Source organism: Myodes glareolus, chromosome 13 (genome assembly GCF_982192425.1).
Source record: "Myodes glareolus chromosome 13, mMyoGla1.1, whole genome shotgun sequence".
Classification (NCBI taxonomy): Eukaryota; Metazoa; Chordata; class Mammalia; order Rodentia; family Cricetidae; genus Myodes; species Myodes glareolus.
Window position 1 is genome coordinate 76,666,713 of NC_142038.1, and position 21,969 is coordinate 76,688,681.

At 45.7% G+C, this 21,969-nt stretch overlaps 1 protein-coding gene across 1 annotated transcript in view; it reads right to left on the bottom strand.

The window, feature by feature from the left end:
- The window catches only part of Greb1l (GREB1 like retinoic acid receptor coactivator), a 248,490-nt gene that overhangs the window by 18,487 nt on the left and 208,034 nt on the right, over window positions 1-21,969 (bottom strand). The window contains 9 exon segments of the mRNA XM_048447985.3: window positions 218-320; window positions 509-706; window positions 708-1,063; window positions 4,322-4,566; window positions 5,482-5,597; window positions 11,887-12,226; window positions 15,296-15,426; window positions 18,664-18,856; window positions 19,779-19,959. Of these exon segments, the coding sequence (XP_048303942.3) occupies window positions 218-320; window positions 509-706; window positions 708-1,063; window positions 4,322-4,566; window positions 5,482-5,597; window positions 11,887-12,226; window positions 15,296-15,426; window positions 18,664-18,856; window positions 19,779-19,959 (1,863 nt within the window).

Sequence of the window (21,969 nt, forward strand, 5' to 3'; positions counted from 1 at the left end):
GCACAGTGGGGCTGATGAAACACCTTGTGCCCAGCAGCTTGCTGCACACTGGAGAGAGGCCCCAGAAGCTGAGAACCACAGTTCACTTGGAATTACTTGCTGAGTATCTTGTCTTTAATCTCATGATAACTCTGTAGCTTAACTACCCTAGACATTCAGAGGGTGAAGCAACCTTGGCTCTTGGGTCTCAGGCCTTGGCCATAGTGTCAAGCCTCACCTGTGTTTATTTCCTCCTCATCATACACGTCCACCTCCAGCAGCCGAATGAGCATGCGGAAAAGGATCCTAAGGAACTGTAAATAGGAGCCAGTCTTTCCCACCTGATGGAGATATTTTTAATTGAGGAAGGGTGGAGGAGGGTGAGAGAGGGAAAGAAGGAAGAAAAGAGATTTCTTTCACACTTTGGCTCTTTAGCTGAGGTCGGAATGAGGTCTTCTGCCACCCTTGCCAACCCCCAAGTTGTTGTCCCCCTACAGCCAAGACAAAGCCTGCCCTGTTCCTTCCCTACCTGGGGGGGGCCAGTGAGCAGCAAGCGCCTCGGGTGCAAGGTCCGGGCGCCTGAGGCAGGGTCTGGCTGGTTGCTGTAGTCAGCGTGGTGCTGTCGGGCAGAAGTCCACTGGCGGTAGTAAAGGGACTGCTCCTCGCTGCCCATGTCCTTGTGCAGGCCTGGCCGCAGGGAGCTCACCCAGGCCACATCGGCATGGGGGTAGCAGGGATGAGGAGGGTGGCAGCCTACCACCCTTCTGGGATCCCAGCAGGCTGTATGCAGCTTTGGATAAGATCACCACTGGGGGCAAGGCTGTGTGCAGACCCCGGCAGCCTCTGGAGGGCTGCCCTGACCATGTAAGAGCCTGGGCACTCGAGGGTGAGGTCGAAGAAGGCTTGGAGGTGGTGCTGCTGGCCACTGGAAGGCCCAAGGAGTCACACTCCTGCTTCAGGCTCTCCCCAACCACAGCAGTGCTGGCGGAGACCCCTTCATTCAGCTGGACGCTGGAGGTCAGCGGCTGCTGCTGGGATTTGTCAGCTGTGCTGGAGGAACTCACCCCGTTCTCCATGATGGAACCTGGAAGAGGACAGTGGGGCTTGTCCTACTCTCAGCCCTCCCCAATGTCCAGGTCAGGAGTTAAAGGAAAAAATCCAAAAAACAAGCAAACAAGAAAGCTTTAGGTACCGCAGATAGCGGTGGAATGTTTTATCTGCCTGGGTCTCTAGATCGCCGCCTCCGGCTCCCTTGCCCTGGCTGGTGGGCTGCTGTGGCTCATGGGAGACACCAACTAGAACTGTCCCCTGGATTCCTTCCCACATTGTCTCCTGGATGGAAGCCAGGCAGGCCTCACAAGGCCACTTTGCCACCCGTTGTTCCTTTTCTAGAGCCGTCCCACATTTCTGAAGTGTCCCCCCACCTCCTCTTTCAGATGGCTCCACAGTCAAGTCCTTTTTGGTGACACTTGCTGCCTTTGTGGGCTGAGAGCCTTCCACTTCTGGTGAGTTCTCCAGTCTAGAGCCATTTCCTAAACCAGGATAGGGATGTCGCCATGGGAGCTGTTAGAAAGTAGACCTACTCCTGCTCTGGTGGATGAACCTCTAAATACTCATGGCTGAAGGCCCTCTCTGTGCCACGCAGTTCTAATCCCAGCTATGGGAGACCTTCAGTTGTTAAAATAAAACCTCTCTCGGGCTAGAGAGAGGGCTCAGCTGTTAAGACCATATACTGCTTTTTCAGAGGCCCCAAGTTTAACTCCCAGTACCTGTGTCAGGTGGCTCACAAATGCCTGGAACTCCAGCTCCAGAGGATCCAATGCCTCTGGCATCTGTGGGCACAGCATTCATGTGCACACTCCCCACCCTGGACACACACACACGTACACAGAATTAAAGATAATAAAAATACTTTTCTGAAAAAGAAAGCCTCCTTACTGCTCCTGTGACTGGGAGGCTTCCAACTGTTGAGATCATGGTGCCCTACTCTTATGTTACTCCATGTTGTGTATCTAAAACAGTGCTCCTCTCCATCTTAGGGGAGAAGGATGATTGCAGCCCCTGCGTGGGCTGAGAAACTGGACCTTCTGTCGGTCACCACCCATTCAGCACAGAATGACCAATAACTTATTCCTGGAAGGCCAAGAAAAGAGTACGGGTCACTCTTGTCTGGCCTAATACTGCGATGGCGTGACCCCACACCAGCCTGTCATCTGATACATGTTGTGTACATCAAGGACCAAGGAATCCCTCTTTATTCTTAAAGGTTTGGGCCGAGCTTCCTGCTGTTGGCACAGCCTGCCTGTCTCCCTGTTCACTACCTGGACCTGAACTTAACTTGTCCCTTTCCAACTTCTGGTCCATTCCTGCTCTCGGACACTGGTTCAGCCTTCACCTGGCAGTCACGCTCCACAGTTAAGACCTGACAACAGTTCCCTCCTGGCTTTAGTCTGGTTTTTGTTTGTTTGTTTTTGTTATTTTGTTTGTTTGTTTGTTTGTTTGTTTGAGACAGGGTTCTCTGTAGCTTTGGAGCCTGTCCTAGAACTAGCTCTTGTAGACCAGATTCGCCTACCTCTATCTCCAGAGTGCTGGGATTAAAGGCATGCACCACCACTGCCCAGCATCCTGTTTGGTTTTAATTCAGACTTTTTCTCAGCCCACTTCTGAACCCTCTTGAACTTTGCTGCAACCTCTTTAACCTGTTTTGTGACCCTTTTATACACGTCTGTAGACACACACACACACACACACACACACACTTTACTGTGTGCTGTGTGATAGGAGAGTAATATTAGTAATTAAGATTAGAATAAAGAGTCTGTGTTAGTCGGGCAACCAAGGAAGGCAGATTATATGCTAAGCCGCTGCCACTACAATCACCAAACATTGTGAGTTTGTTAGCAATAAATTCTGACATTGTGGAAAGGATGTGTTCGTCGGTGTTTCTGGCATGGAACACTCCTGACGTCAGTCATGTGAAGGAGCCTGCCTCCCACTTTCAGCCTCGCCATCCTGAGGAAGCCCAGGCTGGGGTTAGGACACTATTGGTGCGTGGGGCAGACAGTGGAGAAGGGTGTGACTAAAAAGCCATTTGTGGGTAGCTAGAGAGACACTCCAGCTGCTAAGAAAACCTGCTCTTCTTGTAGAAGATGGGTTAAGTTTCCAGCACCCACATGGAGGCTCACAACTTAGTAACTGCAGTTCCAGGGAACCTGCTGTCCTCTTCTGACCTCCATGGGCACCAGGTGCTCATGTGGTATACCTATATACATACACATAAGAATTTTTAAAATCTCTTTTATAAAAGAGCCACTGGGAAGGGGACAGCCGTGCCCCCTCCTGTTATGTCAGATTCTGACCTCATATTCCCAAGGTCCTAGATATGACATTTCCCCTTCATTTGTTACCTTGTACTGGAATTGATGGGGATGAGGGGTTAACAAAATGACCCTGCTGAGGGAGAGTAGCTGGGCACAACCGTGAGAAGGGTGGGTCTCACGTTCCTCCTGGCCCTGGGTCACTACAGACAGGAGGACCCACGGGTATGGAGTTATCCAACAATTGCTAACAGAATCAACAGAAAAACTGGTACTTCTCTCGGCATGAGTGTGTGCATGCTTGCATGTGCATGTCCAAGTGATGCTGATCTCCGTGCTAATTTAGAAATGAGTGGGATGCATGGCTCCCTTTGGTGGTGGTGCTTCACTGTAATCTCTTCCTTGTGTCTTTATACATCTGTAGTAAGCTTTATTACTTTCATAATTTTAAAAAAAAAGTCTGAAAGTAGGGCTGCATTTACTATATTTACTAAAAAAAAAAATTTACACCAGGCCCTGTAATCAACTAGTAGCCTCCGAAAAGCCTGCAGTGTTCAAACACTTGCCAGTAAGTACTTAGGGTAACTAGCTATCCATCTATTTCTATGTCCTTCATCCAACCATTCATCCACCCCTTCATTCATCTTCCTGCCCATCCAGTCATTCATCCATCCACCCCTTCTTCTACCCCTTCATCCACCCATCCATCCATGCGCTCATCCTTATAAACATTTGTGCCAGGCACTAAGTCACCTATTACCAGCTTACAGCTTCCATTTCTAGCCTAAAAACAAGGTATTTATGCAAATCTGTGTTCTGGAGTAACTGGAAGGAGATGGAGAAGCACCAGGGAGCATGGTGCAGGCTGTGAGGCAATCCAAGCTCATGGTTACACCCAGAGAAAGTGGTGGCTGTTCAGCTTTCCTGCTTCGCATGCACCCTTCCCAGCGGCTGGAGCCTGGAGAGGAGTCCCTGGCCTTGGAGGGTCTTGGAAACCATGGGGTCTTTTGGAGGAGAGCTCTGACCTGAGGTTCCTGTGACAGCGCTGCTGTTGCTCTGTGGTCGCTCCAAATCAATGAGCAGCTCCTCAGAGTCATTTTCACTGGTGGGGGCCCTCTCAGCCTCCTTTCCACTGAGGTCCAAGGCAGCAGCAGGCCCCCGGATGACCTCTTTTGAGACGTAGCAGCACGCCAGGCCCACCTCCTGCTCCAAGGCCGTGCGAGTTAAGTAACTTGAGTCAATTAATCGCAGGTCGCAGTACTTTAAAGACCTGTGCAGAAGGAACTGAATTAGCGACACACCCTCCCACAGAGTACTTAGCATGCCTGCAGGCCCTGTGCTCTATGGGACAGTGAAGACCACGGGCTTTAGTATTGTCTAAGTCTGCTTCACATCTTGGCTCTCTCCCCTTTCAGCTTGACTTCCTTCTCTGTGCTTCTTCTACGTTCCCAAAGTATAAAATAGAACGGAGGTTAGAGATGGAGACCAATGGCAGAAAACTGACCTAGCATGTGTGAGGCCCTGGATTCAGGCTCCAGCATCTCTAAAAGCTAACGGCTCAGTAGACAGGGCTGGCGCATCAGGCTGATGCAAGGAAACTGGCATAGCATACGGGAGCCGTTTGCGGTGTGGCCTGATGCCATGGAAACACTCAGCTGATGTTTTTACTGCTATTGCTTTTCAGTCTATAGTTCCTAGGTCCTCTGGACATCAGATTAACAAAGTGCTTTATCTAAAGATGTCTATCATCTATCTATCCACCTATCATCTATCTATAATCTATCATCTGTATGTCTCTAGATATCGGAATATATATCTATCTACATATAATCTATCTACAATCTATCATCTATGTGTCTCTATATATTTGAATATCTATCTATCTATCTATCTATCTATCTATCTATCTATCTATCCATCCATCCATCCATCCATCCATCCATCCATCCATCCATCCATGCCTTTCCTCTCAGCCTCTCTGGCTGCCTTGCTCTGAGGCAAAACCACTTTTCATGACTGTGTCCCATTCCATAACTGGAAATGTGAAAGGGGAAATGAATGAGGTTCTTTTTCTTTTGTGCCTGCATGAAACAGTTACCTCCAAACAACTAAAATTGGCTCATCAATAATTTAGCAGTTCAGCTGAGGAACTGTGGCACCACTGAGCTGGTGATTCACATCTTACCTGGGAAAAGTTTCTCCAAGAGGGTCCTTGCCAGTTAATATCACTATGCAGGGCAGACCTTCCAAGTCCTGGTAAGTCCGAGGGATCCAGTCTTCCTGGTCATTTCCTCTCCAGGTCTGTAGAAGAGATACAGAAGAAATCATTAATACTCCTCATTCAAATTTATATCTTTTTAAAATGTTTCTGGATACAGTCTTTAAATACACCAAGCTCTCTGACCACCTCCACTAAGTGTGTGGACGATGTACAGGTGCGTGCTTGTTTTTGTTCTTTGAGATAGGGTCTCATGTAGCCCAGGCTAGCTTTAAACCCCCTTTGTAACCAAGGATGATTTTGAACCCTTTATCTTTCTGCCTTCATCTAAGTGCTGACCCCACAGGTGTGAGCACCACACCCCTCTGCTGACCCCACAGACATGAGCACCACACCCCTCTGCTGACCCCACAGGTGTGAGCACCACACCCCTCTGCTGACCCCACAGGTGTGAGCACCACACCCCTCTGCTGACCCCACAGGTGTGAGCGCCACACCCCTCTGCTGACCCCACAGGTGTGAGCGCCACACCCCTCTGCTGACCCCACAGGTGTGAGCGCCACACCCCTCTGCTGACCCCACAGGTGTGAGCGCCACACCCCTCTGCTGACCCCACAGGTGTGAGCGCCACACCCCTCTGCTGACCCCACAGGTGTGGGCAGCACACCCCTCTGCTGACCCCACAGGTGTGAGCACCACACCCCTCTGCTGACCCCACAGGTGTGGGCACCACACCCCTCTGCTGACCCCACAGGTGTGGGCAGCACACCCTCTACTCACCCCTGTGGGCAGCACACCCTCTACTGACCCCTGTGGGCAGCACACCCTCTACTCACCCCTGTGGGCAGCACACCCTCTGCTGACCCCTGTGGGCAGCATACCCTCTACTGACCCCTGTGGGCAGCGCGCCCCTGCTGTGTTTGTTACCTTCCAAGCCAGCACACAGCACAGCTACGAGAGCATGGACTTCAGTCTCCATTTCAGTAGCATAGAGAGGCATTGGTCTGCCTCATTCATTAGCTCCACAGGCCAGAGGAACACACTGGAACATACTCCTGGTGACGCCTGCTGGCTCTGGCACTGAGAACTATAGCTTTTCATATAATAGACAAACTCTGGGACTTGAGTGATGAGAAAGGATGGTTTTAGTTGTCAGGGACTTGAGAAAGAATCTCAAAACTCATCCAAAACATCCTAATCAAGCAGATAATGAAGACAGCCCCAATTCTGGTCATTAATTTTTCTCTTTCTCCATTTATTGACTTTAAAAATAATTGTCCTGGAGGTGTAGATCTATAAACCCAGCTACTCACATGGCTAGGGGAAAAGATTCCAAGTTCAAAGCCACCCTGTGGGCATCTTAATGAAACATGTATCCATATAAAAGATAAAAGAGGACCAGGGAATGGAACTAAGTGGTAGAACTTGCTAGGTTCACTTCCCCACCAAACCTGACAAGTAGTAGTTAGTACAAGGCTCCAGAGTCTTGCAAGCCTGACCAGGCTGATTCAAAAGGAACGGCAACTGCTCGTATCTGAAGACTCCTGCAATCTTCTGGTTTCACAGTGCCCACAAAGCACCAATTTCTCATGCATCACCACAAATACATATCCATGCAGTATCTTTAATAGTTAGACAGCAATCTTGAAAATGCAACCATATCAATGACGGAGGAAAAACCCAATTTGAAAGATGTTCAAGAATAAAGGGATCTATAAGTTTGTTTTTACCTGAGAAAGGTATAGTGATATTATATTTATTTTTAATAAATAAAGCTTGCCTGATTATCAGAAGGGCAAAGCTAAGCCACTAGAGGTCAGGCAGTGGTGGCACACACCTTTAATCCCAGGATTTGGGAGACAGAGGCAGCTGGATCTCTGTAAATTCAAGGCCTCCCTGGGCTACACAAGATCAATGCAGAAAAAAATGTAGATGGTAGTGGCCTATACTTTTAATCCCAGCACAGAATAAAATGGGAAGAGAGAGGCTCTGGCTGTTTAGTCTGCAGTCACCCAGCTTTGGTAGAGGTAAGATTCCTAGTGACTTGGCTGCTTTGCTTTTCTAGTTTTCAGGTTGAACCCCAATATCTGTTTCTGGGTTATTATTATTCGTGCTATAGACGGGGTCTTGTGTGCTCCAGGCTGTCCTTAATCTTTATGTGAACTTGGACATCCGATTCTCTGGCCCCCACCTCCCAAGGTCTGAGATGCAGGTTTGCATCAGCAGTGCTGGGGAATCACATGGAGGACTTCTGGTCCTTTCCAGTAAGGGTTACTGGCATTTTTGATAATGTGTTAGCAAACAAATAAGAAGTAAGCTGCTGTCTAGTGTGTTGGCCACCAGATTTAATCCCAGTGCCCGAGAGGCAAAGAGACATGGATCTCTGAGTTCAGGGCCAGTCTGGTCTTCATTAATTTCAAATAAAAAACAAAATAAAATAAAATATTGCCGGGCAGTGGTGGCAAATGTCTTTAATCCCAGCACTCGGGAGGCAGAGGCAGGGGGATCTCTGTGAGTTCGAAGTGTAGAGAATGAGTTCCAGGACAGGGTCCAAAGCTACACAAAGAAAACCTGTCTCAAAAAATAAAAAATTATCAAGCTATTATAATTATTTTAATAATTCATATTTAATTTAAAATTACTGTAAATTATATTTGTTTATTATAAAATAATTATAATTATTAAATAACATGCTTTTTAAAAACATTTCCTTTTCTAAGCTCTGAAAATCTAAGACTGAAATCTCTTAGATAAGAGATAGTATTCAATTAATGTTTTATCGAGATCTAGAAAATTCCTAATGCGAGTTGGCACTATAGTATACACCTGTTATCCCAACAGTCAGGACACTGAAGCAGAAGGATTGAGTTCAAAATCAGCCTGGTAACATATCGAGATCCTGTTGGAAGGATTGGAGGGAAGGGAGGAAGGAGGGGGGAAATGAAGACTCCTCAAAGGATCCAAGCTATTCTTAAAGTTTTTACTTAATGTCCATTTATTTTCTCTGTGTGTGTGTGCACACACATGTACACACACATACACATCATAACCGTCCTTAGCTTCAGAGACTTTTTATGTGTTTGAAAACTCAAGGCATTACCAGGCAGCTTCCACAGTAGGCTTCCACGTGGTTTCTCAGATGGCCTCAGTGTTGGTTGTTCCCCTCCATATTCTTCCTTTGTGCTTCTCTCCCATCCCCCTCCCAGTATTTCCTCCTCTTCTACTTTCCCCTTTATCTCTCCATAACACTGTATTCTATTTCCCCTTCCTTGGGAATCCTCTTGTATCTCCGATTCCTTACTTGGTCCCTACGTAACCTCTGTTACGATTCAGATCATAACACGCCTGTTATGATTCAGATTATAACACGCCTATTATAAGCTCTCAAACTAACATTGCATACAAGAGAGAAAAATACTTTCTCCCAGTCTGGGAGGCAGGTCAGCTGGTAGCCCAGCATGCACAGAGCCCCTGGGTGACCTTCAACACTGTGGGACTCTGGCATATGCCAGTAATGGCCGTGCTCATGAGGTGGAGGCAGGTCTTCCTCAGCTACATGGTGAATTCAAGGCCAGCCTGGCTACTTGAGAGCCTGTCTCCAAAGAAACTTATTCAGAAGGACATGACTTCCCCTTCCCCATCCCACTGCACATAAGGGAAACAACGAGTTCCCTTGCTCAGCAGACAGGCCTGGACTAGGCGGCCATCATGCGCTGTTCATGCTTTTCCTGACAATGGGAATTCCCCTTCAGAATTGGGTAGAGAACCGGGATGCCAATAGGATGCCAGCGGTTTTGTCACTTGAGGAGCTTTTCCAAAAGCATCAAGCATATCTCATCTCTCTCTTGACCAACAACTGTCAGGCAGCCCACTGTGTCATGCTTCTCCATCAAACCACGACTCATGAATGAGAGTGGCTGCTTCCTGGAACTATGGACCAGAATGATTGTTGTCCTGGAAGCACTTAAGTCAGCACAAAAGACTGGACAAGAACTTAGTTTCAGCTTCTTACTGGGCTCACTACAAGACAGTTATATAGATGCTTCATATGCTTGTTGAGCAAACTGAGTGATTTATTTAAGATTAATTTTTTTGTTTGTTTTTTGTTTTTTTTGAGACAGGGTTTGTCTGAGTACCTTTGGAGCCTGTCCTGAAACTTGCTATATAGACCAGGCTGGCCTCAAACTCACAGAGATTCGCCTGCTCTGCCTCCTGAGTGCTGGGATTAAAGGTGTGCGCCACCACCACCCAACTTAAGGCTAAAATTTTAATCTGTCCAAGGTTAAATTGCCAATTAACCAAAATGCATGATAGGATAAAGAGGAATAAATATAAAAATGAGGTCATGTACGGGAGCAATGTTGCCTTTTCCCCAGAGAATGGTGAGGGACGTTAGGAGTCAGGAGTGGGCTGGCGAGATGGGTCTTGCTTAGATGTGAGCACTCACAGGATTTCATGTTCTCCCTCACACCAGTGGCACAAGAAAGAGAGACCGAGGACCAGAGGGTCTGAAAATCTGGGACCCTCGTATGTATCTGTCTAGCTGCTACTCAGATAACTGAAGGAGACTCTACTGCCTTGGATGCCCTTCACATATGGCATATTCTCAGAACAGTGATCCTCACCCAGGATGCACACAGCCAGTGTCCCCTTTCCCTAATCATTGCCAGGGACCCTAACACTCAGGGATAAGTGATGAGCAGCTTCACTGTATGTTTAAGCAGTGGCCCAGAGAGGCAGATTTTTATAACCCACTGACCTATACTGACCTTCTAAACAAATGACCCAAGACTATGTGAGGAGGATCAGGGCCGACCCCTAGCGTGGCTTGGCCACAGGTGTGTAATTCCCCAGAGTGCTGTTGTGTATTTACTGTTTCTAGTTCTTGAGTGTTTTCAGACAGCCTCAAGCCCTGAGTCTTAGCAGTGGTACCATGAGGACAGCATCAGTGCATGGCGATTCACCCTTGGGGTTTCTATAAGGTGGCCTTTGACTGTAACTTTACTTTTTTTCCATCACTCAAACCTTAATGACACACATCTATTCACAAGAAAATCCAGGTCTGAAGGCCGCCCGAGCTGCTCACAGCCTTCAGCGACAGTGGAGACATAGTGTCTGCGTTTCTCAACTAGCTCAAATTGAAAGACCACCACTCAGACTTCATTCTCTCCCCTGACCCTCCCAAAGTGAGGAACAGATGAGCCAGCCTCATGCTAGGGGCATAAGCTCCATTCTCCTACACATTGGGAGAAACTTCTCTAGTGAAAAGCTGGAGGTCTGATTTCTGAAAATCCACTCTTTCCCAGAAGTTGTGAACACAGATGTGATGAGTTTCTGTTTGCGGATAATTTTATTTGTTCTAGTTGCTTATCAAGTATCTTGGGTTATTCCTTTTAGGTTAGATAATACAACAGGAAAGCTAACATTTGCAAAGTTATTTATGAATAGCAAAAAGAAATCTAATCTCCAAGTTAGAGCTTAAAGAAATCATGTGGTTCAAATCCTTCAAGACCACGTGCTTTCATTTCAACAAGTGTATGCCAAACTAGGTCATGCATAATCCAGTTTAACTTTGCATTTAAAATTTAGTGGGGACATCATGTCAGTCTGACTCAGATATATAGTAGCTAGCTCAGCCACATCAGTAGAAATGTGGGCATTTGATGAAATGTTTTCTAACATCAAGACAAGTAAGATTATGAAAGTCCGCAGGGAAGCCTGGATCAGGCATAAGGATAGTTGGTTCAGCCTGACAGAAGGTCTAGGGGACAGGCAGGCAGTTCCTGGGTACACCGGAGTAGCAAGGGGCTGAATCATGCTCCACCTTCCTCTATAGGACTCTGGGAATTGACACAGACAAAGTCTGGCACCGAGGGTCAAAGAGAATACAAAGAAGCAAGCTGGGAAATCCACATGCAAGTGAGCTGGAAGCTGCTCTAGAGGAGCGCAAAGATGAAATGGAGTACGTTACCGACCAGCCACCGGCTGACATAGGCCAGATGCACAGAAAAGAATTAGTGAGTTCAGCGATAGAGAGAACCGCTTTCCTTTCTCTGAGAAAATAGAGGGTAGTGGGCCAGATGCATGTCTAGCAAGGTTGAGAAACACGGTGGCAAATTAGGTCATCTCGTTTTTTGCACTTGTGCTTGAAGAGCATGGAGACAACTGCACGTCCACAGGACGAGGGATTTGATGGGACCATCAGAAACTGGTTTCAATTAAGAAAAGCAAGTGCATCTTTTAGCCTTCACCTGGTCAGGGAGGTCAAACTCACACATGCGCTAAAACTTATTCCACTCAGTTATCTGGGTGGTCCATTTATCCAAGAGTCCCAGAAAACAGAAACGAACGGCATGCCTGTCCTTTACTGACCTTTAATCGTGCCACGAAGTGAGCTGCAACATGGAGTTCTGAGGCCGGGCTCCCCAGGATGATCTCAAAGCGATACTGCAGCCCCAGCTTGTCCCGCACCTCCTGCAGTCGCTCCCTGGCCAGCATGGCCAGCTGCACGGACGGCACTCTGATGATGAGCATCGGTCCCCGGCCACTCTTGTTTTTTCCTGGGCAGCTGAGAAGGTCATCCATAATGCTGAGTGTTTCCGGTGTGCTGTGGTCTCGGAGTGATGCCATGGTGGTGAGAGCCATCAAGGCCTCTGAGTACTGCTGGATGAGAAGATAGCAGCGTACGACCATGCTGTGCAGCCTGGGGTACCTACAACAGAACGCAGGCAGCTAGCACGCAGCACAGGGCCAGCTGGACCAGCAGGCATGCACAGTGAAATGCAAATGGGACACTGAAGCGAGGAGCTACAGAGCAGAGTAACCTTGGATCCCACAGTACTAAAGTGGTTGCAGCTCCAGAGCAGGTATAACTTGTCGGGACGGATGGAGTAGGTTAGGGTTTGGGGCTGGCCTAGAGACGCTACCTTCTCAAAGTGGACCAGCACCGGCACAGGGAAGTTAGAACTGTCAGACTGCCCACATCAGACTACAGAAGCAAGCCCTGCTGCTGAACAGCCCCCTTTCCCACCGGCAACTGGGATGCTCATTAAAAACTGAGACACAATGATCGGTGCAGGTTAATTGTGGACAAGTCTCAATCCCCAGATCTTAACCTCATGCTACAGCCTGGACACATGACCAGCATGTTGCCAGCTAGCTTCTCAGATACCAGTTAGGAAACAGACACTGCTGTCATTATTCTTGGTATATCAGACGTTAAAGAAAGGGTAGCTGGACTGATAGAGCATGCCTGTGACCCCAGCAGAGAGGTAGAAAGATAGAAAATTTAAGCCCAGTCTGGAAGATACAGCAAATTCTAGGCCAGCCTGGGCTGCATAATGTAATGACATCTCATTACAACAACAACAAACAAAACAACTAGCAAAAAATGCCAGCACATAAATTATTGCTAATTTGAGGTCAGCTCTATGGGTAGCAGAAATTTATCTTTCCAAAAAAAAATATATTGATGCTGGGAAAATTGGAGCTAGCTGAAGAAGGAGCACCCCCTAGTGGTGGGCCTTTTATCACTAGAGACTAGGAAATCAGTTGGGAGCATTGCAGGCTAGGCAGGGAATATCGGAAGACTTGATGACCAAAGGGCAAAGGCCCCTAGCTGCATGAGGGGTTGAGAAAGCAGGCACTAGCAAGGCAGGGCTGTGCAGGGCTTGGCAGAGCCTGGCAAAGTGCTGAGGAGTCTGGCCCCCTTTTCCTGGTCACCAGTTGGCAGTTCATGAGTACATACAGTAGCAGGGTAGGCTAGTAGGGAATTTCACCTTTACTCTACTTTATAATCCTCTTTAAAATTGAACAAATGTTCTTAAGCTTGCCTAGAAAAGCCAAGGGTCAAATGCCCAGCTAGGGCATTTAAGAAACTAGCATAGCCATGCTAGTTTTGAAGCATTTTGGGAGAAATGCACCAACAGTGGCCATACTTGACTGGCTCCAGCTTCCACAGGGGCGTGAGTGTGAGAGACGGGAGAGTTCAGCTACTTGTTCTAGACTGGGGATGATTGGAGACGGAACTGGGTCTCGATTATACTCAGGTCTCTGTCATTGTGTTCTTGTTCTAGACTGGGGATGATTGGAGACAGAACTGGGTCTCGATTATACTCAGGTCCCTGTCATTGTGTTCTTGTTCTAGACTGGGGATGATTGGAGACGGAACTGGGTCTCGATTATACTCAGGTCTCTGTCATTGTGTTCTTGTTCTAGACTGGGGATGATTGGAGACAGAACTGGGTCTCGATTATACTCAGGTCTCTGTCATTGTGTTCTTGTTCTAGACTGGGGATGATTGGAGACAGAACTGGGTCTCGATTATACTCAGGTCTCTGTCATTGTGTTCTTGTTCTAGACTGGGGATGATTGGAGACGGAGCTGGGTCTCGATTATACTCAGGTCTCTGTCATCGTGGTCTTGCACTGCGGGGCTTTAGTAGGTTGGGGGAAAGCACAGAAAGCTGCAATTGGCCAGTCTGGGCTATAAACTTGGGCAGAATGCTGGAGGGAAGAAAGCACAGGGTTATTTTGCTGGCTCATGTTTAAAACAAAACAAAGTTACAACAAATAGTAACTTCAAAATGCAGACATTTATACTTTGACATTTATACTTTGAGAAAATTATGACCTACCGGGGAAGTTTCCTCAATCCATTTGCATTAAACTATAATAGTGGTTTTGTAATTATAAAATATATAACTGAAGTTGCTGGAATCATCTTTTAAAATACAAGCCGTGCACTCTTGTGGTATTACTGGGTTGAGAGACACGTCCTAAACCAGGGAAGGAACTGGATGGGAAAGTAAAAAGGTGTCTCATGGAGGCGGTGGAACTCTAGGATCACGTGAAGTGTGATACAGTGTTGGTCATGGGGGCTGTGAAACTCTAGGGTCACGTGAAGGTTAATGACACAGCATTGGTTACGGTTGTTGAAGTCCAACAGCCGTGACAGGATTGGCTCCCACTCTGAGCCCTCCCTGACACAGCTGTATCTTGCTGGACTGGGTGCATTCACTTGTCTTTATTTATCTCTTCAAACATTTCCAGGATGATAGGATAGACTGTTAAAGGGATGACTCCACCTAATCGGGTTCAGTGTTAAGAAACTAGAGCTACCAGGAGGTCTAACTTAACCCCTCCCCAATCTGGGATGGTCACACACAGTACGGGGACAGAGGGCAGGAAGGGAAGTTACTTTATTTTTGAGTCTATGAATCAAGTTCTGAGAAAAACAAAGCACAGAGTTTGAGCTGGAGCTGAGGAATAAAAGGAGGGCTAGCAAGGCAGAAAGAATTTTCCTTAGGAGAGAAGAATTGAGACCCTTAATCTTGAAGGTCAGTACCAGATGATGGGCCCCAAGGATAGAATATGCTCAAATGCTTCAGTAAATAGCCAGAGTTTCCAAAGAAAAGTTTCGCTTTGAGGGAGCTGTCTAAGGATACTTGTCCACAGTGACCGGCAAACAGGGACAAAGTCAGGGATATAATGTCAGAGACTGGCCAGAGCTCAGGGGAGTGGCCTTCAACACTCAGCAGTGAAGCTGGCAAGGAGACAATTGTGAAAAGTGGTGCTGAGTCTCCCACTGAGGCCGCTTTGCATTTGTTCCTCTTGGGTGGCCATATAAACCCATGAGCGCAGGCCACTCTGAGAAAGACCTTTATAGTTGGCCTTCCCATGCCATTTGCACTAGCATCATCAAAATCACTGTAACATGACCAAGCAGACATTTGACTATGTTTGACATATAGTTAAAGCAAGGGGCAGCTGTCTTTTCTTACCTCTCCAAGAGTGTGCTCACCATCTTCTCAAAAGTCTCGTCACATCTCAGAAGTGGGCTGGTGACCCCCCACTGCAGCGACTTGCTGTACTCATTCAAGCCAAAGTAGAGCTTCTCACAGCCCACATCCTCCTGATTGAAAACAGAGCAGATGCCCAGTGAAGACAGGGTGTGTGTGTGTGTGTGTGTGTGTGTGTGTGTGTGTGTGTGTGTATGTGCATGCATTGTGTGAGTGTGTGTAAGTGTGCGCGTGTGTGTATGTGTGTGAGTGTGTGTATGTGTGTGTGTGTTTACGTGTGTGAGTGTGTGTGTGAGTGTGTATGTACGTGCTTTGTGTGTGAGTGTGTGTGTGAAGAGATACTGGTGGAGGTAAAAGAAAACCCTGTTGTGAAACTTGACACCAACTTTGCATTTCCACGGAACTTAGTGGTATGTTGACATGTTTCTTTTGGGACCAATGGGAACTACACAGAGAAAACAAACTAGGGGTTTGTCTTCCTTTTGTTTAGATTCACAGGCCAGAGACCTTTTCCTGCTAGAAGCAGCTCTCTTTTCTAATGTATCTATCAAGTTTGGGGAGAAACTGAGAAACTCATGTTGCAAACACTTAAGTTTTTTTGGTGCTATTTAATTGTGGCAACTCCTTTTACAATAAAAATTAGCTTTCAAATGGAGTATAAAAATATAATGGAACATCCTACCTCATTAGACAGAACACACAGCACCAATCCTACCTCCTCCGATTGACTCAATCATCACCATGCAAGCGAATAACTTTTGGGATATGACACAGGATGCCCTCAGAGGATACTGGGATGTGTGACATGCTGCTGTCTTTCGTGTAAGAAGGCCCAGAATATTAAGTAAGTTGTGACTTAATAGATTTGATTTTATTTGTTTATACTTTCCTTTTTCTTCAGTTTTATAGTCTTTCCTCATACCTGTGCATTTTATTTTCATGGTTTTTATTTACATTTTATTGTATTTTATTTTCATGATTTTTGAAAGTTTTCTTTAAACATTCTCTAGTTTATTTTATGAAGAAAACAAAGCTGATACTAAAATTATAATAATATAAAAATAAATTAGAGGGACTGGGTGATGGTGGCTCAAGTCTTTAGTTCCAGTACTCAGGAGGTAGGGGCAGGTGGATTTCAGTGAGTTCGAGGTTAACCTGGTTTACAAAGTGAGTTCCGAACAGCCAGGACTGTTATACAGAGAAACCCTGTCTCAAAAAACCAAAATACACACACACACACACACACACACACACACACACAAATAAATAAATAATTTAGAAGAAGAAGATGAGGGTATTAGAAACAAGAATGGACCCCTGGAAATGTGTAGAAATTTGTGTATAATTTGTCAGAAGTGGCTACAAGTCTGAACTTTTCTCTCCTTTTTGAGACAGTATTTCATGTAGCCCAGGCTGCCTTTGAACTTGATATGTAGCTGAAGATGATCTTGAATTTCTGATCCTCCTGCCTCCACCTTGCAAGTCCTGACACCACAGGTATGTGTCACCATGCCGGGCTCTATGTTTGCTAAGTGAGCATTCTACCAACTCAACTATATCCCCAGCCTCAGAGCCCCTGAATAACCCACCTTATACAACCTGTGATTGGTAGAGTCTATAAAATGAGTATGGGGGAACTAGTGCAATGGATCAATAGTTAAGAGTACTTGTTGCTCTTGTAGAGGACCCAAGTTCAGTTTCTAACACCTATATGGTGCTTACAATTGCCTGCAACTGAAGCTCAGGGTCTCTGGTGCCCTCTTCTGGTCTCTGTATGCATCCACATGCATGTGGTACATACCAATATGCACACACATGCGATCTTTAACAATATAAGGTACTATTATTAGCATCCTCCTTCAAACAAGATAACCCTGCTTGCTGGCATAGGGTCTTCTTTGAGAGTTGCCAAAGATGTACTCTTTTCTTTTTTTGGTGGACTTGCATGTCACTTTGGGTGAAAAAAAACCCATCCATTTCCCCTTCCACTTTCATCTGGACCGCGGCACACAGTCATGCAGAAGGAGAGTTATACTGTGTGTATACTAAGTTCTCCACTTTCTTTCTCGGCCCTAGTGCTGGTTTGTTTGGGAAAAGATAACCAGGGCTGATGAGGTGGCTCAGCAGGCAAAGGTTTCCACTAAAGTAACCTGAGTTCAGTCCCTACATGTGCTTTGCTTTCCCTTGCAATGATTAGCCCTTTGGGTGTTCTGTGAAAGTGGACACAGACCTACAAGTGCTGCAGTGGTTTTTATAATTATTTATTTATTTGGTTTTTTTGAGACAGGGTTTCTCTGTCGCTTTGGAACCTGTCCTGGAACTAGCTCTTGTAGACCAGGCTGGCTTCAAACTCACCAAGATCTGCCTACCTCTGCCTCCCGAGTGCTGGGATTTAAGGCGTGCACCACCATCGCCCAGCTGTAATGGCTTTTAAATTGAAGCATTTTGCTATATCTTAATTTCTCCCATCAGAAATGGGTGTCTGAAGAGCTGGAGAAGGGACTTGTGAGGACCTTTGTCCTCCATGTGGCTGGCTAGGTGGATTCAGCCTGAGAGAGTACAGACTAACACAGCATCTTCCTTTCTCTCTGTTGAGCTCAGTTCCTTAGGGATGCGTTATTTAAACATTATTATTTCTTTGCCAGGCACTGGTGGCACATGCCTTTAATCCCAGCACTTGGAAGGCAGAGGCAGGCAGATCTCTGAGTTCAAAGCAGTCAGGGATACACTCTGTCCTGAAAAAATCTTCAGTGTGAAGACTGAGTTGTGTGCCTCATGCCTACTAGGTAAGGGCTTGACCGATGGGCTATCACCCTAGTACTTGGAAATTAGTTATTCACACAGGTAATTCAGGATATTAATGATACTCTGATATAATATTATTTCTTTGTTTGGAAATAGGGCATCACTCTGGATGTAACCAGGCTAGCCCAAGTACTGGGATTAGAGGGATATGTCACCATATCTGGATACTAAACTCTATGGAATATGCTTAATAATTTTGTATCTACAACATACATACGTACCTAAAGACTAGTCAGCCACCCAATGAACCTTCTGTAGGACACTACTCATGGTCGTTAATGTTATAATAACTGCAATTAGCACATAATGGTATAGTGTTCATAGTTTCAGTACTCAGAAGAGAAGGGTAGGAGGTCAGGGCCAGATAGGGCAAAATAGCAAGATCCCATTTCAAAAAAATCGTGACCATATGAAAAATGAAGCATTATGTATGTTAATTAGATGTCTTGACACATTTGTGCTGTATTTTTACCAATCCATGGTCATGTTTAGTGCCAGGTTTTGCCTCCTGGAGAACTGCAAATGTCTAGACATGGAAGACTCACCGTTGTGTCCAGTTGTATCCAGTGGACCTCATTGCTGGAGCTGATTCGAGACTGCTGGGTCTGCAGTGTGTATGGGAAGGAGCTCACTTGGAGCACCAGGAGGTTGAAAGCTTCTAGAACTTCTCTGCAGTTAATGACGCGATCAGCCAATCCATGAGTTGGCTCACCATGTGACAGAGAACCCGAAATCACACTGTAGAAATAATGAAAGTCATGTTAGAGCTTTCTTACCCAACTGACTGGCTACAGATGCAGGTGACAGCATGGAGTGACATTGTACTTATTTTATTTGAGAGGAGAAGATACAATCAGAATGTGATTTGAGAGTTGGGTGTACACACCTATGATCGGAAAGCGTGTGAGAAGCTGAGGCAGGAAGATTGATAGTTGTGGGCTGTATAATGAGATCTTGCCTCATAAAACAATCATAAAACAAATATGATTTAAAAGATAAAAAAACCTTTATATCCTTCCTCACCCCTTCCAGACAGATTTTGGGGACTCTCTCCCTCCTGGCTTTTCAATTTGTTCCTAAGCTATTCTGAATGTGAACTCAGTCACACAGCCCACAGTAGCTCATCTGTGTTGAGTTGGATTGTTGTACTGTGAAACCTTCCAGCCCTGCAATGACCTTCATCCCTAACAACCTCCTTCCCTCCTTGGCCTCTAGCCTGAGAGGAGGGTTGGGAGGAGAGCTGAGAGGCCTTCCTAACTCCACAATCCAGAGAATGACACCTCTAGGGTTTTCTCAGTCAGTTCAGTTTTGATATGCTAGGATATCATGTAAACCCAAACCCACATATTACATTCTATTTTTCTTTTTATTTTCTTCTGTAATTGTGTGTACATGCATATTCAATCCCCAGAAATCACATGGTAGAAGAGAGAACTGATTCCCTCAAATTATCCTTTGACTTCTAAGTGTGCATGACTGCTACATGAATGGACATGCATAAAATAAATCAGCAGTGACAAAAATTGAAAATCAACATAAATTGGACAGAAGAGTTGAAGGGGCCGGGAATGGCTAGGAGGAAGTCACCTTTCAAAGGCCCCTTAGGTGACAGTTACTGCTATGGAAGAAATGCTGGATCTGCTCAGACAGAAGCACTCACCTCGTTAGCTCCACATGGGAGTTGTCATGAACTAGCACAAACAGTGTGTATGGATTCTGTTTCACCCTTCTCATAAAAACTTCAAACTTGCTTTGAATGTCATTGTCCAGGCGAACAACATATTTTTCTGCTCTCTGATGAGCCATTCCATTTTCTTCCAGACCCAGGTCTACAAGGACACCTGCCAAGAAAAAAAAGTTCCTCTTTTTACACACCTTCATGTATAACACACACACATACACACACACACACGCACGCACGCACGAACGCACACACAAGCTCCGTGTTGACCAGTACTGGGCACTACCCACATAGAGGTTTAGGTTTAGTGAGCAATCTTTTTTGTTTTTCATATTCTATACCAGTTTTGAGGAGGAAATACCAGATTTCTCTTTCTTCAGACCATCCTATTCAATGTCTCATTTTCTTATATAAAGAATAATAAATACATTTCTTCTGTTTTGTGTGTTTTTAAATTTTAATTAATTTTTTAAATTTTTGTGTTTTGAGACAGGTTTTCATGAGCCTGCACTGGCCTCCCTGGATTAGACCCACTCCCATCTTATAGAACAGACTCAGGGAATGTTGATTCCTAAAAAAAGCTGTTGAATGTTGAGATCCATTTCATTTCACTCCTTATTGTAGGTAAAGTGCTCATAATGATGTCTACCATAGGCGACCAGGAAAAAACATCAGCTTTGGTTTGCAGACCTTGAATAAATTAATATAACATATAACCTTATTTCCCCAAATTTAGCATAGAAAAGGAAAATACAAACCCAGGACTTTACATATGCCAGGTAAGCACTCTCCCCGCAAATCATATTGCCAGCCACTACTATAAACATTTTATAGAGGGATGCACATATGCAGAGTGTGGGAAGCCTTCAGTGAATGTTAGCTTATTTTCAAATTACTAAAACAAATGGGATTAACCATGATCTCTGCATTCTCAGGACATTAGACTGTGGTGCTAGGACAGCACCAGAGACCCTACCTGTAACAACATTTGACACACAAACATCTGAAGTAGTTCTAGGTGTATGAAGCTGTCGCTGGGACATACATAATACACCTGCCTCCTTTGAAACAAAGAGATTTGCATGAATTATACTGATTTCATTTTCTTTTTAAAAAATGAGACTAAGCTGAGCGGTTGTGGCACACACCCTTAATCCCAGCACTCGGGAGGCAGAGGCAGGTGGATCTCTGTGAGTTCCAGGCCAGCCTGGTCTACAAGAGCTAGTTCCAGGACAGGTTCCAAAGCTATAGAGAAACTCTGTCTCGAAAAACCAAAAAAACAAAAAAAGATGCCAACCCAGCTAACACTTACAAACAGTTAGATCTGTAAGCTATAACAATAGCCTGGAGCAAAATAAGAGGAAAAAGTGAAAGACACTTCATTATATGAAAAGTTCATCATACCAGAAAAGAAAAACATAAAACTAGTTTTAATTCAAGAAATATTTTTGAGACAGGGTCTCTTTATGTAACCTTGGCTGGCCTGAAACTCACAGAGGTCTGCCTGTCTCTGCTTCCTGAGTGCTAGGGTTAAGTGTGTGTGTCCTAAAATTGGTTTTTTATTTGATTTTTATGTATGCATGTGTGTGCCTATATGCATGTGTGTGCCTATATGCATGTGCCTATATGTGTGTGTGCCTATATGCGTGTGTGCGCCTATATGCGTGTGTGCGCCTATATGCGTGTGTGCGCCTATATGCGTGTGCGCCTATATGCGTGTGTGCGCCTATATGCGTGTGCGCCTATATGCATGTGTGCGCCTATATGCGTGTGTGCGCCTATATGCGTGTGTGTGCCTATATGCGTGTGTGCGTGCCTATATGCGTGTGTGTGCCTATATGCGTGTGTGTGCCTATATGAATGTGTGTACCTATATGCGTGTGTGTACCTATATGAATGTGTGTACCTATATGCGTGTGTGTGTAGTGTCCATGGAAGGCAGAAGAGGGCGCTGGTTCTTCTGGAACTAGAGTTACAGACATTTTGGAGTCACTATGTGGGTGCTGGGAATTGACTCCGGGTCCTCAGCAAGAGCAGCCAGTGCTCTTAAGCACTGAGCCATCTCTCAGACCCCTTAGTTTTTTACTAGGAACCTTTACTTGGGAGATTGTCTTCAGTTTCCGCCGAGAGCAGTCACATTTTATTGTGGATGTTTCCAACAGGAGGCCAC